We start from the raw sequence: 19,074 nt of genomic DNA on the forward strand, positions 1-19,074 counted from the left end.
GCTACAGGGTCTATAGACCTCTTTTAATAGTGTTTGGCTTCTAGGGAATATGACAAGACCCTGGAGCAGAGGAGAGTTTAAATACTGGTTGCTTAGATGAAAGGAAAGATGTCACTGGAGAAGGTGGGAAGGAGAAGTGAGGAAGAGAAAACGGGTTGGAAGAAAAGGAAAGGAAATATGGATCCAGTGAACAGAGCAGGATGAATGAAGAGAAGGAAGAAAACATGGAGAGAAAAAGTAAGTCAGGGGGCGAGAATGTATAAGCCTGAGCAAATAGTTATTACCAGTCTCTGAAGGGTGGTGGCGTGAGCTGAATAGACTGGGACTTGGAAACCACTGTTACCGGTGGTGATAGGGGACCGCTTCACAGCCCTGCAATCTGACAAAGGCTTAGTAGGTAATGGAAGCAGAATTTCGGCAGCGAAAAAAGAAAAAACACAGGAGCTTTAGCACGCTATAAGAGCTGACCATCAGATAAGCCCAAAACCTCTTCAAGTCCAACAAAGTAAACGTTTAAACGTGAAAGATGCTTATCGCTCGAGATTTGTTAAATATCAACTTGAGGGTGAACACCTGAAACTATAGATGCAAACAATAACTGCAGAATATTCATTAAAAGTGCAGGACAGTGTTTAAAGAGTCTATTACCAGGCCACAGTCTCTACAGAATAGCAAGAAAGACCCGGCTTTGACCTTTGGAAACAAAACAAATCTCTTTCTACTGCCGGGATGGCATCTCGTCTCTGACCTTGTGATTGGAACTTTCAGTAAGGAAACACAAAAGACAAATTATTTTGAAGTCAGTAGGTCAGTTCCCGTTGGCCTTAGCAAAGAAACATGAACATTTGATACTAGAAAGTGCACAAACTAAGTCTAGTGGTTACCCACAGACTGATCAGAAAGCAGAAATACTGGCCTCAAAATCATCTCTGCAAGACCCCAGAAAACATTTGTCAGTAACACAAGAAAACAAGAAAATAAACAGCTGCAAACACACACAAACATACTGTACAGCTTGAGTTTTACTAAATGACAGCAAAGGCAACTTTCAAACTCGTTACTACCGAAATTAGAAAGCAGCTTTCCCACAGTTTTTGGGTCTGGTATCTGGAGGGTGTTTATGCACCGTTCTACTCCAGATGAACATTAAATTTGAGGTTCAGAAGTTGACGGCCTGATCAAACCAGACAAGCCATATGTCATGGCTGGGCCAGGTTAACCCTGACTGATCAAAAGGGGAGATGAGTTTGAGCAGTTTCAGCTTTTCTATTTGCAAAGTCCTCAGTTGGTCGGGCCACGTGCTGATCAGATGCATGCACATTTGCACAAATTTTACATATATATCCGACATTCATCAGAACACATTATGTACCAAGTCTTCATGAGATGAAGCCTAGTTTTAAAATAGCGGGGAAACCAGTGGAGATATGATGACTATAACAAAACAAGCTGCAGAATGAGTTAATGAGTGCAATTACTGTTGTTTAACCAAACGAACTGACTACACAACATGTAAGTTTGATCGTCACTTATCCCATTAACTGTTCATCTGTCCACTTCAAACACAGCCAGTGTTTTTCTGGGGACTCGGGGAAGTGCAGCTTAGACTTTGAAGTTTCTTGCATCAGAAGTCATTATACCTCAGCTAAAAGTAGTTTTCAGTTATACTGAGTCAAGTCAGACCGAGAGTGCAGAGTGATGGAGAGCCAACAGCCAACCAACACTTTGGTCAAAATGCGCTAAAAGTGGACTAACTAAGAGTACGAGTCTGAGAGAACATGCACAGACAGCTGCCACTGTGAATCCACAGGATCACCTATCGAAATTTTATGACTTTTATATCTTAGATCTTGTTCATCAAAAACTTTTACTGGCATCTAGCAGAACTAAATGAATGACTTGAGGCTTTTAGGAAGGGTTGAATGCACACCACTGTGGATATTTATACAGTAGACAGACTGACAGAGAGAGAGGAAACAAATACAAAAAGTATATATATATATGTCCAGTATGAATTAAAGTGGTGTGGGGACTATAAGAGCATATAACAGCAATGAATCAGAGTTAACTGTTCACATAGAACTATTTAGCTATTAATGATTTAATCAATTAACATTAACTGTTAATTATACATCTGGGTGAAAGGTAAAACAGTTGCTCGCTTTCTTTTCAGTGTTTTTATTTTCCTTTTTTTTCAGCTGTAGAAGTGATTTGTTAGTGAATCTAATCTGGGGGAATTTTGGAAGGCTTGTGTGTAAAGGATTTCACAACCGCAGGGGAAATAAATTCACGACTGTTGAAAAGTTTCTTGATGTCTTTACTGCAGAAATGAAGCAGCGTGAAAATCTGTAAAACAAGACAAGACTTATGGTTGTCTTGGGCGAGGAGCTCAAAAAGAGAGTGTTATTAATGCTAACTGCCAGAATAAATGAATCTCAACACTTCAACAACCCGACAGGAGATGGCTGATAGACAAGACGTACATGTGTGTCTTTCCCTTTTGATAAGCAGACTTCCCCAAAATGTCCACTGCTGGAGAAGGAGGGGGTTCCTTATAACAACCATTTATAATTAGAGCAATACGCTGTGCTTACCTCCTCACTACTTGGTTCCAAAAAACAAAAAAAACAAGGAAACTGGTCGATTAAGTCTATTAAACATAAATGCACTAAACCCAACAACTGCCCATTATTTTGGGTTATGCTTGCAGGGCTAGGATTTAATGAGGCCAAATTGTTCTGTCTTTTGTAACATTGCATAATATCTAATAGCCTGACCCAATTTAGTTTTAAACATTACTTTGAAATTATGTTGTTGTTGCTAAGCAAAAAGACTTACATGCTACAAATAGCTGGTGCAAGCCAAAGCAGGTTTTTTTCCAGTGCACGAGCATGCTGCTGGCTTAGGCAGGCTTTCCAGAGGCTATGCTTAAGCACATGCATACCAAACGAGAGAAGAGGAATAACAATCAGCACTGTATTTGTCCCCAGGAGCTTCTAACACAAAACAGGTGAGCAACAATAGCAGTTAATAACTCCAATTTACTTTTTTTATTCAAGTCCCATCACGGAGCACTGTTTAAAATACCAATTGGAAATAGTAAATCAGCCACGCAGCAAAAACCTTTTACCCCCAGAGACTAAGACACACACAGATATCCCACCAAACAAATCAGAACAGACGCACAGTCCCCTTCATCCATTTAGTATGCTGCGATACTCACAATTTCTTTTCATGGTAAAGAGTGGAAAATGGCCTCCCCTCTTTTTCTCCGACACTCAAAACCCTGAGTAATTTTCTTAATCTGGGCCTGATTCCGTACATTTGCATAAAAATGTTCACTTTTGAGACTCCCCTAATAGAACATGGCTCTAATACGTAATTACTCTCCTCAATAGTGGCGGCTAATTACAAAGGTGTCAGACAAACAGGTAGCAGAGCTGAGGGGGGTCTTTGACACAGTGGCTGAGGTGCTAGTCCGCCACATGGGACAGAGCGGCTCAGTGGAAAGCAGTAAATTCATTTAGGCTGGCTTCATTAAACCCTGCTCCTTGGGCCCTGCATCATGCTCTCCCCTTTGCTCTCCCTGCTCTCATTTATGTGGCAGAGGATGTGCTGTGGGTAAGAAGAAGGCGTTCACACAAATGAGTGTAAGGCAGAGGGAATGGGGGAACGCTGTGGGGAGTAAAAGAAGGGAAGTGAGGAAAGGAAGGAAAGAAGGGAAGGAGCGCAGCTACACACGGAAAGAATAGAGCAATATAACAAAGCGCTGGTGGGATGGATCGAGGGAATGAGGACATGTGCTCATTTGATGATAAAAAAAAAATAAGACATAAAGGGATGGGCATACAAAAGAATCATTTTGAATATGGCTTTTGTTTTATTCATCTGACCCAGCCTTTCAGAAGCCACAGAGAACAGAGGAAGGCAGAGAAAATTGCAGCTTTGGTCCTCAAACAGAGGCCAAATGCCAGGTCTCCAACATGGTGAAACAAGGACAGCAGAGCCCCGCGGTCTCTTTACCATTTAGATTATACTGGCTGCTTTCTGACCCCACAGTATGGATGACTATAATAAGCCACACCCCCTGCTGCGTACCACCTGTAAGCCAAACATCACCACAAAAACCTCAACTTGTGCAAAGAAATCCCGACTGCAAAAGCCTCCACAAACACAAACCACCTACTCTACTTGCCAAAAAAACGGAATTATACACAGTATGAACTTTCTATTTCTGCGTGAACTTTTTCAGACTCACTTCAGCACCACTACCTTTCATTTGCATCACCGTGCCCCTGTTCTAACAGAGTATGTCATCTCCTTCAGTGAGACCCCATAAAGTGCTGATGGCCACGCATTTCCACAGTGGAAGTGTTACCAACCGTTTTGTTTCCCAGCCAGCGGAGCACTTCATAAGAACATTTCTGTGCGATTACGTTACGTACTTGCGCAGCCGATGCACTGATTGTGAGTGACTCAAGTCACTTTTACATGACCCACACATCCAGCAGCTGAATGAACACACACAGCTCTCTGCGGAGGAGAAACAGAGATGCTGTCTGCTGCAGAGTCAGACAGTGAGCCCTAAGGCCAAAAGTGGTTAAGCACTCATTCACAGGGAGGCATCTACAAATATGCATACAGAAACTGCCACAATGGTCTGGGCACAGACCAAAGTTTCCATGCATATGCAAAAAAAAAAAAAAAAAAGCAGACAGGCATGTGGGGAGGCACTGTTTTGAAGATGGAATAACAATTCCACAGAAATAAATAAATAGCAAGCGAGAAAAGTACTGAAGAAAATATAAGTGAAGAGGGGGAAAAAATCCCATTCAAACAAACTGCCTGAAATTCATTGAGTGTGAAAAACCATAAGAAAACCCTGTTTCGATTTATCATTTTATGAGATTACATATTCCAAACATGAACTGATCCCACATATGAAAACAGAAATTTAACCTTCAGCATGGAAATAACATGGGAATTTCAAAAAACCCACATAAATCATAAGAACTAGGGAACTGGATAAAAGCAAAAAAATTAGATCAACATTGCAAACAAGACAAAATAAGATCAGAGAGAAAATCAAATGAGCAAAGATCACTACAAGGCAACCGTCTGTTGGAAGACGCTCAATCTACATACATTTTACATCAGTGCAAAATTAGGTATTGAATGAAATTGATATTTTGTGTTCTATTGTCCTTTCCTCTTATTTCCCAGACTGGTAAGAGGTTACATTAATCAAAAAAATGCCTCTGCTCGACAAAAGGGAGCCTATACGTTAACAAAAAATTTAATTACTGGTGAAAGGTACTGGTCAAAATGGAACCAAAAATGTTATTGTCATGGATCAGCAATTTGGTTAGCATGGATTTTAGCTGGATTTCTGTGTCGGGCTTGTGACTCATTTTGTGAGATAATAGCACTTCGAGGACTGTGTCTAATGTGGTTGAACAGCTGTGTGATGCAGGGTTTCCCCATGTAATGATTACATTTGGATGGAAGGTAAATTAAACGCTGCCAACATAAATTGCTGTTTAGAATTTAATGCAACACTATAACCCGGCACTCAAATGCGGTACTTAACATCTAATGAGCTTACAAAGCCCCAAGAATTTTTGGACCTTGAAAGATTGTCTTACATCATGGCTAAAATGTCAGAATTGCATGACTTAACTCATGAGTTAACAAAGTGTTTGATACTGATTTATTATGCATTTATTATGCTTGTCTAGTTTTGAGCGCTAGGTGACTGCACAGGTTGCCCGGTAGGTGGCAAACTGTCTCCCAACCATTGCAAACTTAGACTGATTGCAATCGCGCTAAGACAAATTGGCAGTGCTTTGCAAATAAATGACTGTCATTAGATTGCAATTAACCTGTGTGAGTCAACCTGTGACGTGCTTCTTTACAATTGGGGATTCGACTTAAATGGCTCTTAACTGGTTGTATTCTGGTTATATTCGTATACAAAAGCAAAGCTGCGGGACACCTGTGTCACTTTGAAGTCAAACTGCCGTCCTGTAGCAACTATGTTACTATTTGTGGAGGAATAAATGTTTCAAATGAGTATTTAACGTGATTTTCTGTATATGTAGATGGCAATGGACTGGCCATTTTTGCTAATTTATTAAAGTTAATGACTATATTATCACAAACAGATAGTATGTAAGTACCAACTTGACCCGATTAAACCACAAACTGACAGCAGGCCGACTCATTTTGTTGCCATCTTAATCCACCAAAACTGTTCTGAAGAGAGCAACTGACCACAAGTGGTCGCAGACAAGGTCACCACCTTCCAAGCAAGCATTTCAAAGACTAACTAAACGGTTTAAGTTCATGCCTCGGTCAGCAAACACTGTTTTCAATGTCTGACTGTAGCAACACTGAGCATGTTTTGTTGTGTTCTTAGTAGTTGAGAAACAGTGATGTGGTTCTCACTTTTCAGCAACATGTTACTCGCCACTGTGACCTGTGCAAAGTCCAATCGAGGTTACTTTATTTAAAAGCATGATAAAAGTCAAAGATCACTCAAGGACCCTAACATTCAGCAGCTGTCTAGTGGCGTATCGCCAATTAAATCTCATGGCATCCAGAAATAACTTCATTTCAATTGCACCAAAGAGCCTGGAGTAGCAGGAGGACCTGGCATCATCCGCTAGGAAGATCAGACGCGAGCGCTAGAATATATTTAACTAATTTTACAGTATATATTTTAGTCAGTCAAAGGTCTGACTTTTCAGAACGTATGCAGAGAGGTGCAGGAAGCTGTTAATCTCGGATCTGTGCCTGAATACAACAGCGGCTCTCATGCTGCTGTAGTCTATAAGCTCCAGCTGCTTGCCTTCATTGTGTCTCTGCGCCGCGCCACAAATGTTTCTCCATCTCCGATACTTATCAAGGCATTGGAGTTTGACACTGCCATTACTCAAAATTAATAACCACGGCAGCATGTTTATCATAGCGCACTTTCACACCCAACCTGCCAGAAATAATCGCCTCGGTATTTGTGCACATGACAGAAAGAGAGAGAGCGAGAGAGAAGGAAAAAGACAGAAGAAGAAACACAAAAAGACAACTGAAGGGGAGCTGAAGTGTGAAAAAGAGACAGAGCAAAGAGAGTAAGAATTTGAGATGAAAGGCATAAGTGAGAGAGAAATGAAAATATGCTACATGCGTACAAGTGCTTCTGCCGTGCCTAATCCCTCTGTCTCCATTACAGCTCGTTGGTTTTACCCGCACCTTTTCTTCCCATCATGTCTGACAACAGGGCAATACTAGCTCTCCTTGTGTATTCACTCTGCTAAGCAGGACTCTGATCTCCACTGACAGCCAATCTGCTTCAACATGGCAGGTCCAAGCAAATAAAAAAAAGGGCCTGGCTTTTTAATTTACAAATCATGCAAATACAGCGGAGAGTCTGCCCCTGAGTTCTAGACTGACGAAAAAAATGATAACAACAAAGGAAAGAAGGTTTCTTGTTTTACATGCGTAAAAATACAGACGCAGAATGAGAGAAGCGGCAAGGACACTGAAGGCCCTTCAGCACCTCTCCTCAAATCTGGAGAGACAGGTGGTGGAAAAACAAGACAAGGACAAATGTCTGTCAGTCGTTGGTTTGGGCTCTGCTGACATTTTCCTTGGCATTTAAGAAGCTTCCAAAGGTAGAGGAAACCTATGCACGATCCAGTTGATCCAGACACTTCAAATCGCCTCTTGTTTTAGGATTTTTAGAGCTTTTCCACAGCTTCCTGATTTCTTTATGGCAGATTTCAGTAACAGGTAAGATAAGTTGGAGTAAGATGAAATCAGGGGATTTCTTCCAAAACTTCTCAACAGCCTGTTCTCCATACATGAATCTATCCTTCCATTTTCTGCCACTCATCCAAATTAGGGTTGCTGTGTAGTCAATATACCTAACATACAAGTTAGCAAATAAATAAAATTGAAATCACTGTTATTGAGCAAAAAGAAAATCATGACTTACAAAACATTTTTAATTAAAAAAATACTTTTTCTTCTACTTGCAACAGCTATGTGTATGTATATGTATGCCGAAAGAAGTATCATAAATCAAGACAAGTATTTAACCATCATTCCCACTTTCTAAAAAATAGGGTTGAACAGCGCTCAACAGAAACAAACAGATAGTGGCCAAACACAACGCTCCACTATGACTTTATTTACAATTGTGGTATTTTATCATTATTTTTATTCTCAACTACCGCCTCTATAAGTGCAGGCTTGCCTCCTTTTGTTAATAAGTAACTTAAGCTGAATGTAAACATTATAGAGCACTGATCACAGACTGTATTTAAAACACGGAGATCACCATCAACACCATCACATTTCCCACTGATTTCTGAACGCGTATTTTTATTATTATTATTATTATTATTATTATTATCATTGATAATATCAAAATCAAATCAAGAATAGATAAATACATCCTTTTTTACAATCCTTTTATGTACCAGACTGAAGAAATATTGGTTTTCGGGCTGATGTCGAGCATTTTAACATATTTTAACGCATCTTTAGGGATTTGGAAGCCATACTTTTGGAGTAAGCCTCAAGCAGCCACTGGAGAATTTCGCACTTCCATGCAGGCTTCATTGTCCAGCCTACTAGGTTAAATCCCCGTTCTTGTTATATGCTACATCTTCAGGTAGATGTTTTTTCCATGTATTCCCACACTGGCCTTTTACAGCATCCTTAAATGAAACTTGGAGAACTTCAACTAGCACAGGCCCTCATTTCCTTCACTGTGACCAAGCAAAGCAGAGCAGCCAATTTCCATTTAACACATCATTGATCACACTGATGTATCATGTCATCATCTGGATTGAGGAGGGTTTAACTCATTTGTGATCACTGCCAGGTGGCTGCGACGAAGGCTATTTGAAATGGGGCTTCAGTGCAAACACCCCCAAACCCTAAAAAGTTTTAAAAGAGGCGTGTTTCTGGGAGAATGGGTCTCCAATTACTTCCTGCTTTACAGGCTCCTGAAAGTCAGAGAGGGCCCCCAGTCGTCTCTTATCTAGTTTGATTTCTGCGAAAGAGGGTAAAAAATAATGTAGAACAGCCAATTTGGGCCGTGATTTGTGATGCTCAGAAGTGACGGAGATATGCTGAGAATGTTGGCCTCGAGTAACAAAGCGAAGAAGGAATGGATGAATATTGATTCCCCTGTTTAAATGAAGCTGGCAGAAAGACTGAGATGAATAAAGGGAAAGAAACGGAGGGAAAGAACGCCCAGGCTTTTGGGAAATGCCCAACTTCCAACAATACAGATCTCATAAAATAAATGACTCACTTACTCCACGCATCTGCTTTCAGCAAAGACTACAGGCCAGCTGACCAGAGCTTGCTCACATGCACACACAAAAGCAGACGGACACAGCCGGGGTTGCACATAAATCTGAATGTCAACACAGGCCTTGTGTCCAGTTAATGTTAGCTGAACACTGGATGACTCTACTTTTTTTTGTTACCAGAACCACTGAAAACTCTGTACCACAAACGTCACTACAACACACTGCCACTCGCACACACACAGAAAGTCCTAAAGCGTGACATCATGTAGATCTTTTTTAATCTCATCTTTCATGTCATCATGCCTTAGCAGAAAAACTGCAGTATGATAAAAGCCATATTTACAAACACAAAAACACTATACTATAAAAATCACGACAGCAGGAAAGAAAGACTTCAGATAAAAAAGAATCTCCGCACACAGACACAAACAACAACACACAGTGGTAACAAAAAAAAAAAAAAAAAATCACAAATTCACCACGCACCAAGCACCAGAGAATAAAGAAAAACCGTTTAACTTTGACACTGTTCTCAACTTGGATCTAAAAAGTGAGCGCTGCCATTTGCTCTGCCATTCGGCTTTGATCATGACTCGCTCCCCATTTTCAAACGCTGTGACATTTGAAAAACACAATCCCACTTTGTTCTCCTATCATCGCTGGAAGAGGATACAGAGAAATAATAGGGCCAACACTGCCCACCTGCAGAACATCACATCCTCTCTCCCCAAGAAATGACAGTGACCAAAAAATAGGCGTCCCACTGTCGCAATCTGCCCATCGGACTGTGACGATGGGAAGTCTATATTTGGTCATCATATCTCGCCTTCGTACACGGGGAGGCAGTTTTCCGCTATTATTGAGGACAATGGTGGAAGCAAGATGACACGGGGGTTTTTTCATATTTTTTTTATATTTCTTAAGACGAAAAACAAGAAAAAGAGGAAACGAGGAGAAGAAAAGGGGGGGAAAAAGACTGGAGTGTTTTACCTCCTACTGAGCTCCATCTCCCCAATGGCCTCTTGTTGGGGGCAAATTGAGCCTGGAAATAAGGGGTCATTTCCTCTGCCTGTTTACCTGTGCACAGCACACTGTCATCAGTTTGAACCACACACACAGGCACAAGCTGACCTAGCTGTACCCTCGGAGCACTTACGTCAGAGAGGGTTAAGACAGTTTGGTCTTCAGTGTGACAACAAGTCAGAAACCTGTGTGTGGAAGTATGTATTGGCTTCTCCAACAGCAGTAACCCAGATGGCCTGATGACCTTGGGACTGGCAGTCTGTCTGCAGCTGTAAGATATCATAAAGCCACAGTCTAGTCTCTGATTTCCTGCCAGGCTTGTTTGCTGAGAGTGTGTGTCCATCTTGCCCATCTACCTGCTAGCTAATTCATACTCTAGTTACTGATTAAAGTTCTTATTGAGTCACAGCGCTAATTTTAGTCACAACACAGGAAATAAAATTTCTGTCACATTTGAATATTAAGGCTTTGGTAATATATAAAAAAGGAAAATCTGTTGCTGAGCAGAAATTTAGGCATTTAAAAAAAAAAAAAACTTAATCAAAGCAAAGCAGCAAGATTCTTAATTCTGCCTGAAAATGGCTCACAACATTTTACTCACTTACTTACTTCTCTTCTAACACTCAGCTACATCACGAGATTCGTAAAGACTCATGCATAAAACAGCAAAGGGAATAAGAGGTGAGGAAGCAGAGCAGCGTCAAGGCAGCAAGCATGTAGGATTCCTACGCCACTAATGGCCCACCTCAGCCTGTCACTCCCCACCATCTCTGCTTCATTCATAAGTCAACAGCACACCTACTGTATGCTGCCACACACACATACAGAACAACCTAGTTTTATCTCCCACACAGACTGCCAAACACACGCACACACACACACCATTTTAAATTCCAATATTCCCACAGGTGATTCAGACAAATCCAGTCAAGCACGCACACACACACACACACACACACACACACACACACACACACACACCTTCAGTCCTTCAGCCTCTGGACCAATGCAGTAAATATCAATATGCAATCATTGCAGTTTTGAATCGCTTGAGGCTGAACCTCTGTGTGCACAAATGTGCGTTTGAAAAGGAAAAAAAGTTGGTAGCACAATGCGCTCCTATAAGGATCCCACCAAATTCCACGATTTTCAATCGATGAAGGTAGCTAAGTATTACCATAACTTTCCTACCACACGTCTGCTGTAAACTCAATAATTCAAGAGCGATTTCACACGTGCACATACACACACATGCGCACACATGCTCGCCAGCCTCCATTGTTGCTACGCATCGTGGTGCATTCAATATTGTGCTCACACTCCTAAGACAGAGTGGGAGTACAGTCTGCAGAGAACCCTTGTAGATCAATAGATTAAAATAGAAACGTATGAATAAAACACAAGCTAATAAATAAAAAAGGAGATGGTTTACTCTTGTTGTCACATACAGTACAAGCCCTGTCTCACATTTGAGTGAAAAAAAAAAAAAAGAAATGGGGAAAGAAAAGGATGAGAGCAAGAAATAGCAAGAAATAAAAAAGGAAAAGTTTTTGTTGCTCTTTTAACTTGTTTTTAATTTGCAAGTCATTCATTTCCTATGTGTGCATAGTTGTACAAGTATGCACACATAACTGAATGAATGCACAAGAAAAAGGAAAAAGTGATCTCATAAAACTAATAAGTCAATAAAACCCTCCAAATTTACTGCTTATCAAATGCGTAATCGCAATTTTTCTTATGATTCCAGACATGACATTTACTTTCCTTTTATGACAAAAAGCCAAATCCCCATAAAAAGACCGCATTTTTTAAATCATTTTTTTAAGGCCCTAATAAGCCATTAGTCAAATAATTTAGTGGGAGGGGGCAGAGCAACTGAACCTTTTTTGTTGGACTTTTTATGTGAGTATTGGCACAAATTGGACGTTTGACACCACTTTTGGATAATAAATCCATTTTTGAACTCATTAACTGCAACAAAATTTCTGCTCCTATTTTTCCCCCACCCAAAGTTTGTGTTGCAAACTTGGCCGTCAGCATGCACCGAGATGGTCCATGCTGACTCAGAAAGCACATTAAAGACATACCTGTCGTTGATGCTCCAGTTCAGGCAAAGGTTGAGAGAGCTGAGGTTGCGACATTTCCTCACCACTTCCATCACCGTCTCGTTGTTGAGCTCCGAGATGTGTCGCAGATCCAGGACGCTCAAGTTCCGCAGCTGCAAGAGACAACACACAAAACCGTTTTCAGGATTTGGAAAAATGATGCTGAACAAAGCAGACAGGGAGCTGTTCAGAGCAGACAAAGAGCAAAATATTTCAATCCAACTTCCAAAAAGTCAGAAAGAAATTCCTAAAGAAAAGCATGTGCGATATGCAAGCTGTGCTAAATTACATACACGGTTTTGTTATATTCCAAAGAAATGAAGAAGTTGTATCTCTATATACTGAGTAAACTTGTATTTTGCCACGTAATCCAAAAAAAAAAAAAGAAAAGGAAAAACTGGGAAAAAACACCCAGCAGGAACACAAAACAAAATCTAACCAGGCAGATAAATGCTATGAAATTGCTTGTGGTTACTGTTTACAATTCTGTGCCGTATGCCTGGTGTGAGGGGGTTTTGAGCCAATATGAGCATTCACTTTCCTTCTTCCTTTTATCTCTCCGACTTTCAATAATCCCACTTTCCGATCTGAATACCTTATAAGAGGGGGTTTAGATTAATCCTCCAAGCAAAATCTTTACTTCCTCACACCCTCTTACAAACCCAAATTGAAACACTATTCAACAAGCGTGCCTGCACGTTGAAATTACCAAAGGCTTTTCCAGGTGTACTTTCTCTCATACATACCCAAATGTGTTTAAGGCACAGGTGCACATGTACACACTCAAACTCATGCACACATCGGGGATGCAAGATAATAGAGGTATGATGTTCCAACCAGCCGCCAGGGAGGCGTAGAGGTAAATGTCACGGCCGAGGCTAAAGAGAAAACAAGCTTACACTTGCCGTTAAGATCAGTGAGCCCTATTGTCGGCTCCATAGGCATGACATATACCTACCAGCATGAAGTCACATGGGGGGAATGGATAACCACGGCTCGCTGCGTGAAGTAAGCACACATGTAAACGCTCTCCCCTTTCCCCACATACCGAGAATCAGACGTGCACACTGAGTGCAAACAAACACGCTAAGGATGCTGCGCAGCGCTGAAAGTAATAAAGGAGGCTTTCAAAACCTTTACTTCTGTCGAACCGCTCCGTTTCTCTGTTCTTCTGTAGCCTCTGGCTTTTCTGTCACTTCTCAGAGAAAATTGGATCCACACCTCTTGTGATAAAAAGATCTGCTTAGGCATGAAATAAACATGAAACGTTTTTTTTTTTCCCCCCATCATATCCTCACCTATGAAAATATGCTTAGATATACAAATGAAATAAACATTAGACGGCTTGTGTGTGCAAAGGTAGGTCAAGAATGTGGCAGTAACCATCAGGGACAGCTGAACTGACATGATAAACAACAGTAAGTAATGAAAGGGGGAAAACCCCAAACTATGTGGTTTATCATAGATGTTCACAAAGACAGCACACAGAAACACACAAACTGTCATGTGCCCCTGTGGCCGGCGTTGGATCGAAGTGCTAAATTATTCATTCAGGATGGCGCTGATCGGGGCGTGCGTGCCAGTGTGTGTTCGCGTGCGTATGTCCATCTGTCTTGTCTGTGTGTCTCTACTTGGTTTACTCATGTGGGAACACAAATCTGCTCAGCATACTTCGAACCTTGATGTAGGGCTAAGTGACCAACACCCCAAATATTCACCACAACAGACACGCACTCACACCACGAAAATCATTACCATCCACAGCAGACGCTTTTACTCACACACAGACAGCTATTTGCATTCAGTATGTATGACTAATAAGCTTGAAGTAAATTTTAAAAGCCCCAGCATCAAAAGCAGTATTTGTTCTCCAAATCTTCAAAACTGCTTATGTCTGCTAAATGTAATTTTTTTTACTACGACCAATAGAAACAGTTTCATTGATGTGGACAACCAATGAGAAATCAGGCCAACCAGTGTGAGTTTTGATTGGCTGAGTGTGTAGCTAGGTTGCAGAAATACTAAAAACTTAGCAGAAATCTTCCTGAGAAGGAAGAGACAGAGTCACGGTTGAGACTTTGTTTATCTAAGCGTGAGAATAAATTCCACACTTTAGCAGACATCTGCCAAAAGAAAAACATCCATTAAATAAAAAGTCTCACAAAAAAAAAAAAAACAAGGCTACAGTGCGAGTGTTTGCTTCTGCACTGCTGATAGATATAATCTGATTTAGACGTGAAAGGCTTTAATACTCCCAGCGTATTTAATAACTTCCTCTCATATTATAGCTTGTTTTACACCCAAGTATTTGTGTGAATCAAAAAAAAAAAGGGAGAACAAATAAATAAATGGAGAAAAAGGGCAAGGAGAAAGCATGCGAGTTATAGAGCGAGATGAGAAAGAAAACAAGTTTCAAACTCACACCGGGGCAAAAGAGACCGAAACAGAGAAAAACACACAGAGAGAAAACTAGTGAGAGACAGAGAGAGAGGCGCAGAGCAAGAGAATACAGAGCAGGGATTTGGTGAGTGTTTCGGCAGGTTTTTCTCCTCGTTGGCTGAGGTCTGTAACTAGGCAGAGTCTGACTCGTCTCCTCTGAGTTGGCAGCAACACCTGGATAATTATTCATGCCGTTCATAAAAAAACAGGGAAAACCTACAAAATCCAGCTGCTCTGAGGCCAGCGTGTCGCTCCCGCCCCGCAAACACATGCATGGTGCAGCAATTTATGTGCACAGCAATTATAGGAATAATATATGAACCCATGTTTACATGGACAGAATTCAGTGGTGCAAAGCATCTAAGGAGAGTCATATGAAACACTGTAATAAACTACAATTTCGAAGAACTTATAGCTCACATTGAATACATTTTACTTCCATCTAATTTACTTTAGACTCAACTGTTTTCATTTAAAGGTTCAGAGTGAGTTTTTACAAATGTATCAAAAACATTGTATTGGCATAGATTAGGGAGCCCAATTAAAAAATATATGAAACCATTAGAGCACTACAGTGTATTGTTGGCATGATACTTAAATAATACTGCTCCCATAACTGAATGCTATAACACGCTCCAATCATGTATAATGAACAGTTTTATTTTTGCCTATTTAAGAATTATTTTCGCAAACCTTTATGGACTTTTGCTTAAACAAATACAATATATTATATTACAATACAATATTGTAATATCACTGTATTGTATCGCCCTTCTGCTATGAATCTCAGTTATTTCACTTACTGAGATTTCTTTTTCGATTTTATTGAGCCAGTTTAGATGCTTTATTTTACTTTATTTTCTATAGACTGTTTTCTTTTGTCATTTCTGCCCTTATAATACAAGAATTTCCCATTTTTCTGTCTGTTAATCACTGTCTGAATACTTATTTCACCGATTAATAACTGCACGACAAACGTTACAATATAATTATTTATATCTACAGCAATATTAAAGATATAGTTATGAAAGAATTACTGTAATCATAAGTAGTTAAATACATATTGGAAACGACGAGATATTTTAAACTTCAATACCAATGAATAGATTTTTCTAAAGTCGTAAAAATCAAACTTCAATTTCATTATTTCCTACAAAGCAGAAACAACACTGAAAACGTAAAATGTGACAAATCTGAAAATCACAACAAAGGATGTGAATCTCAATCTAATGAGATTCCGGCGCCAAATCAATTCATGTATTGCCCAAACTCATCCATCCAAAAAGAAAAAGAAAAGCAAAGACAAATGGCAAAAGCTGAAAGCTGTTCTGGTCTGAGACGAAGGTGCAGCAACATGTTTTTATAAAAAGAGGTTGTTTAATTCACTCCACATGACCAGTTGAGATCGCCACGCTACAAGCCGTTTGGCTTTTGCCTGCTCTAATTAGAAGCTTTTGTCCCACGGAGCTATAACTACCTGTGCCATTACTACATATATTTACACAAGGCTGACGATGCCAAGCAGGAAGTTGAGGCCTGGTAGACCCCGTACAGAGGATATGATGTCATGGTTTGAGCGCTGGCACAAAAACAGCATGAGTTCATGGCTGTAGTTGTCCATCAACCTCAGTATCCCAGTTGACATGAAGTGGGATGACATTTAAAAAGCACAGACAGAGTGAGCATTGTTTTAGTCATAAATACCGAACATGTTCGATTTGGAAAATATGAGCTGCTGCTGTTTCATTACTGTAGTAAATTTTTAACCACATCAAGATTTACTATGTGAATTTGGTCAGTTAAAACAGGTCTCAATGTACCAAAGAAAAAACAGCCCATGCTTGCAAGAACTGTTTTCTTTGTTTTTGTTTTTTTAAGTAAAACTATCAGCATTTAAATTCCAAGACCGCCAAACATAAATAGAGACGAGTCGAAATCGCCTAGACAAAGTTTAGCCAGTCACTTTCAAGTGTATTCAAAGTCCTGAGCAAGAAGTCAAAGTCACAAGGTGTTGCTGAGGTGTCTGCTCGGCTGTCCGCATGTGTTTGGGACTGTGCGAGACAGGCTGAAGCAGGGGCAAAAAGGTGGGACGAATGGCAGCGGTGTCACTAGGTGAATACGAGTGCGCACTCATGCATGCACGCGCCGTCTTTGTCGGCTTTTTTTCCTCCATATCGGAACATCCCAGACAGTTCAGTCAGACAGAAGAAAGCTGTGTCGAGACAATCCCTCTGCGGTAAGCCTAAATCATGGCCCAGCCCCCCCAATCTCCCAGACACACACTCTGAAAGACACACACACGCATTTAATAGCATACAGACCTGAGCAGACAGAATGATATGAATATTTGAAAAAGGACTGAGGCAACAAAAAAAGAAAAATGGTACAGGCCATGGATCTGATATCACAAATACATTGTCTGCATCAGCCATGGACCAGTGAGCTGATCCCTGTATGTGTGTATGTGTGGTTAACTCTGCTCTTTATCTGTCGCGTGCCCATCTACTGTCTATCACTTCTTTTCCCTCTCCTACCCCCCTTTTCACTTTCTGTTTCTCCCTTTCAGTCACTAATCCTGCATGTGTTGGTCTTGATAACAAACTCAGTGGTGAGGAAAAAGCTCAAGGAGATAGAGACGGTTGGTTTTTCCTGCCAAATGGCCATATAGACACACGCGCATGCACGCACGCACAAACCGAAGTGACAGCACTGGTTGGCAGTCACGGCACAGTGACACTAGTTAGGCCAATAATGAGACATGATATCCCTCCCTCCAGAGGTCAAAAACCTCTCTATCTCTGTCTGTCTCTGAGTTAAAAGTCTTACAGCCAAATGAATTATTCTTCAATTACTCTTGCAAGAGACGCACATCATCCTTAGGCTCTTCTCTCCTCATTATATTCATAAATCCCCCAATCTCCTCCATACAGCAGTCAAGAAAATTATTATTACAATTTTTCGACTCATTCTGCGACCCCCACAACCCTATTACCTTTTTTCCATCCAAATCCCCTCTGCTGCTTCTTTCCCCTTTATCCTCTCTACCACCCCTGAGACACAACACAGATGTGCGAGTACACAGTGACGCGCACATATGTACACATAAATGTGAACACAAACACACTTACTTCTTGGTTTGTGTTGGGGGTTATCAGTTTGACACAGGGCACTCTGATTATGTATTTTCTGTGCTCCAGTGAGGGGGGGCGGGGGGCGATAAGAGGCCGGCAGACACCACTTTTTTCGATGTGGGGTGGGAGCGGCGGAGTGGAGGGCTCCCAGGTGGCAGTGGGTGAAGACTTGTATCTTAACCTTTGTGATTTTTTTTAATATTCTGCTTGTGGGAACTAACAGAAAAAATTAAATTAAAAGAAATCAATAATTTCTTACTTCTTTCTCCCACTCTTTCTTTTTTCATTCATTCATATGCCGTAAGCCAAATTTGAAGTCAAGATGTAGCGAGTGCATACCACTCCACTGAGCCACCACGATGGATAGAACATATGATGCTGGTTATGAAATTAAATAGCTTCCCTGTCATAAACCAGACTGTTTTATTTGCTCATAAACACACAGAGAGAATGAGGTATTACCCACGGTCCAATTCTGTCAAATTTAGAGAGCATTTCTCAAAGGTCCTAACTTTTTCTCAGGAAGAACAACAAAAACCACTGGAGCAGCACGGCTGAATTAATCTACAAGGCCCCAAATTAAGACCAGAAACATCCAAGTTCTGCACATCAGAGGAAGACAACACATAGTTATTACGGTCTCCAAATATACCCCTTTTCATGTCTGACACATTCTTCAACAGTCTCTCCATTTGTTATGTGTTTGGCCTCATCTCCCTCTGCCTTGGGCAGGAACTTTCACACAAACACACACAAAGGCATTTTGAGGCCCACGGTGTCTTAGGGCAGCGATAGGCTGATGTATGAGGAGGAGCATTGTGAGTAGGCATGACAAGCAAAGGGAAGCCATCAGTGGGACATCTAAGGCCCGGGGAATGAAGGCTCTCTGGCACCCAGAGCTGCTCTCAAACACTGGCTCTCTGATAGAGCCGACCTTGGACTTAATCACTACCAGAAGAAAAGAGCACCACTTGACAGGAAGATGGAGAGACAGAGGGAGGGTGTGTGTGTGTGTGTGTGTGTGTGTGTGTGTGTGTGTGTGTGTGTGTGTGT

At 40.9% G+C, this 19,074-nt stretch overlaps 1 protein-coding gene across 3 annotated transcripts in view; it reads right to left on the bottom strand.

Annotated features, from left to right (window-relative positions):
• Positions 1–19,074, bottom strand: part of fbxl17 (F-box and leucine-rich repeat protein 17) — a 217,911-nt gene that overhangs the window by 123,851 nt on the left and 74,986 nt on the right. For all 3 annotated transcript variants that reach the window (XM_005741722.2, XM_013913073.1, XM_005741725.2), the window contains exon 8: positions 12,434–12,564. In XM_005741722.2, the coding sequence (XP_005741779.1) occupies positions 12,434–12,564 (131 nt within the window). The remainder of the gene's footprint in view (positions 1–12,433; positions 12,565–19,074) is intronic.

This window comes from Pundamilia nyererei, unplaced genomic scaffold (assembly GCF_000239375.1).
Source record: "Pundamilia nyererei isolate P.nyererei 1_Seehausen unplaced genomic scaffold, PunNye1.0 scaffold00113, whole genome shotgun sequence".
In the NCBI taxonomy this organism is placed as follows: domain Eukaryota; kingdom Metazoa; phylum Chordata; class Actinopteri; order Cichliformes; family Cichlidae; genus Pundamilia; species Pundamilia nyererei.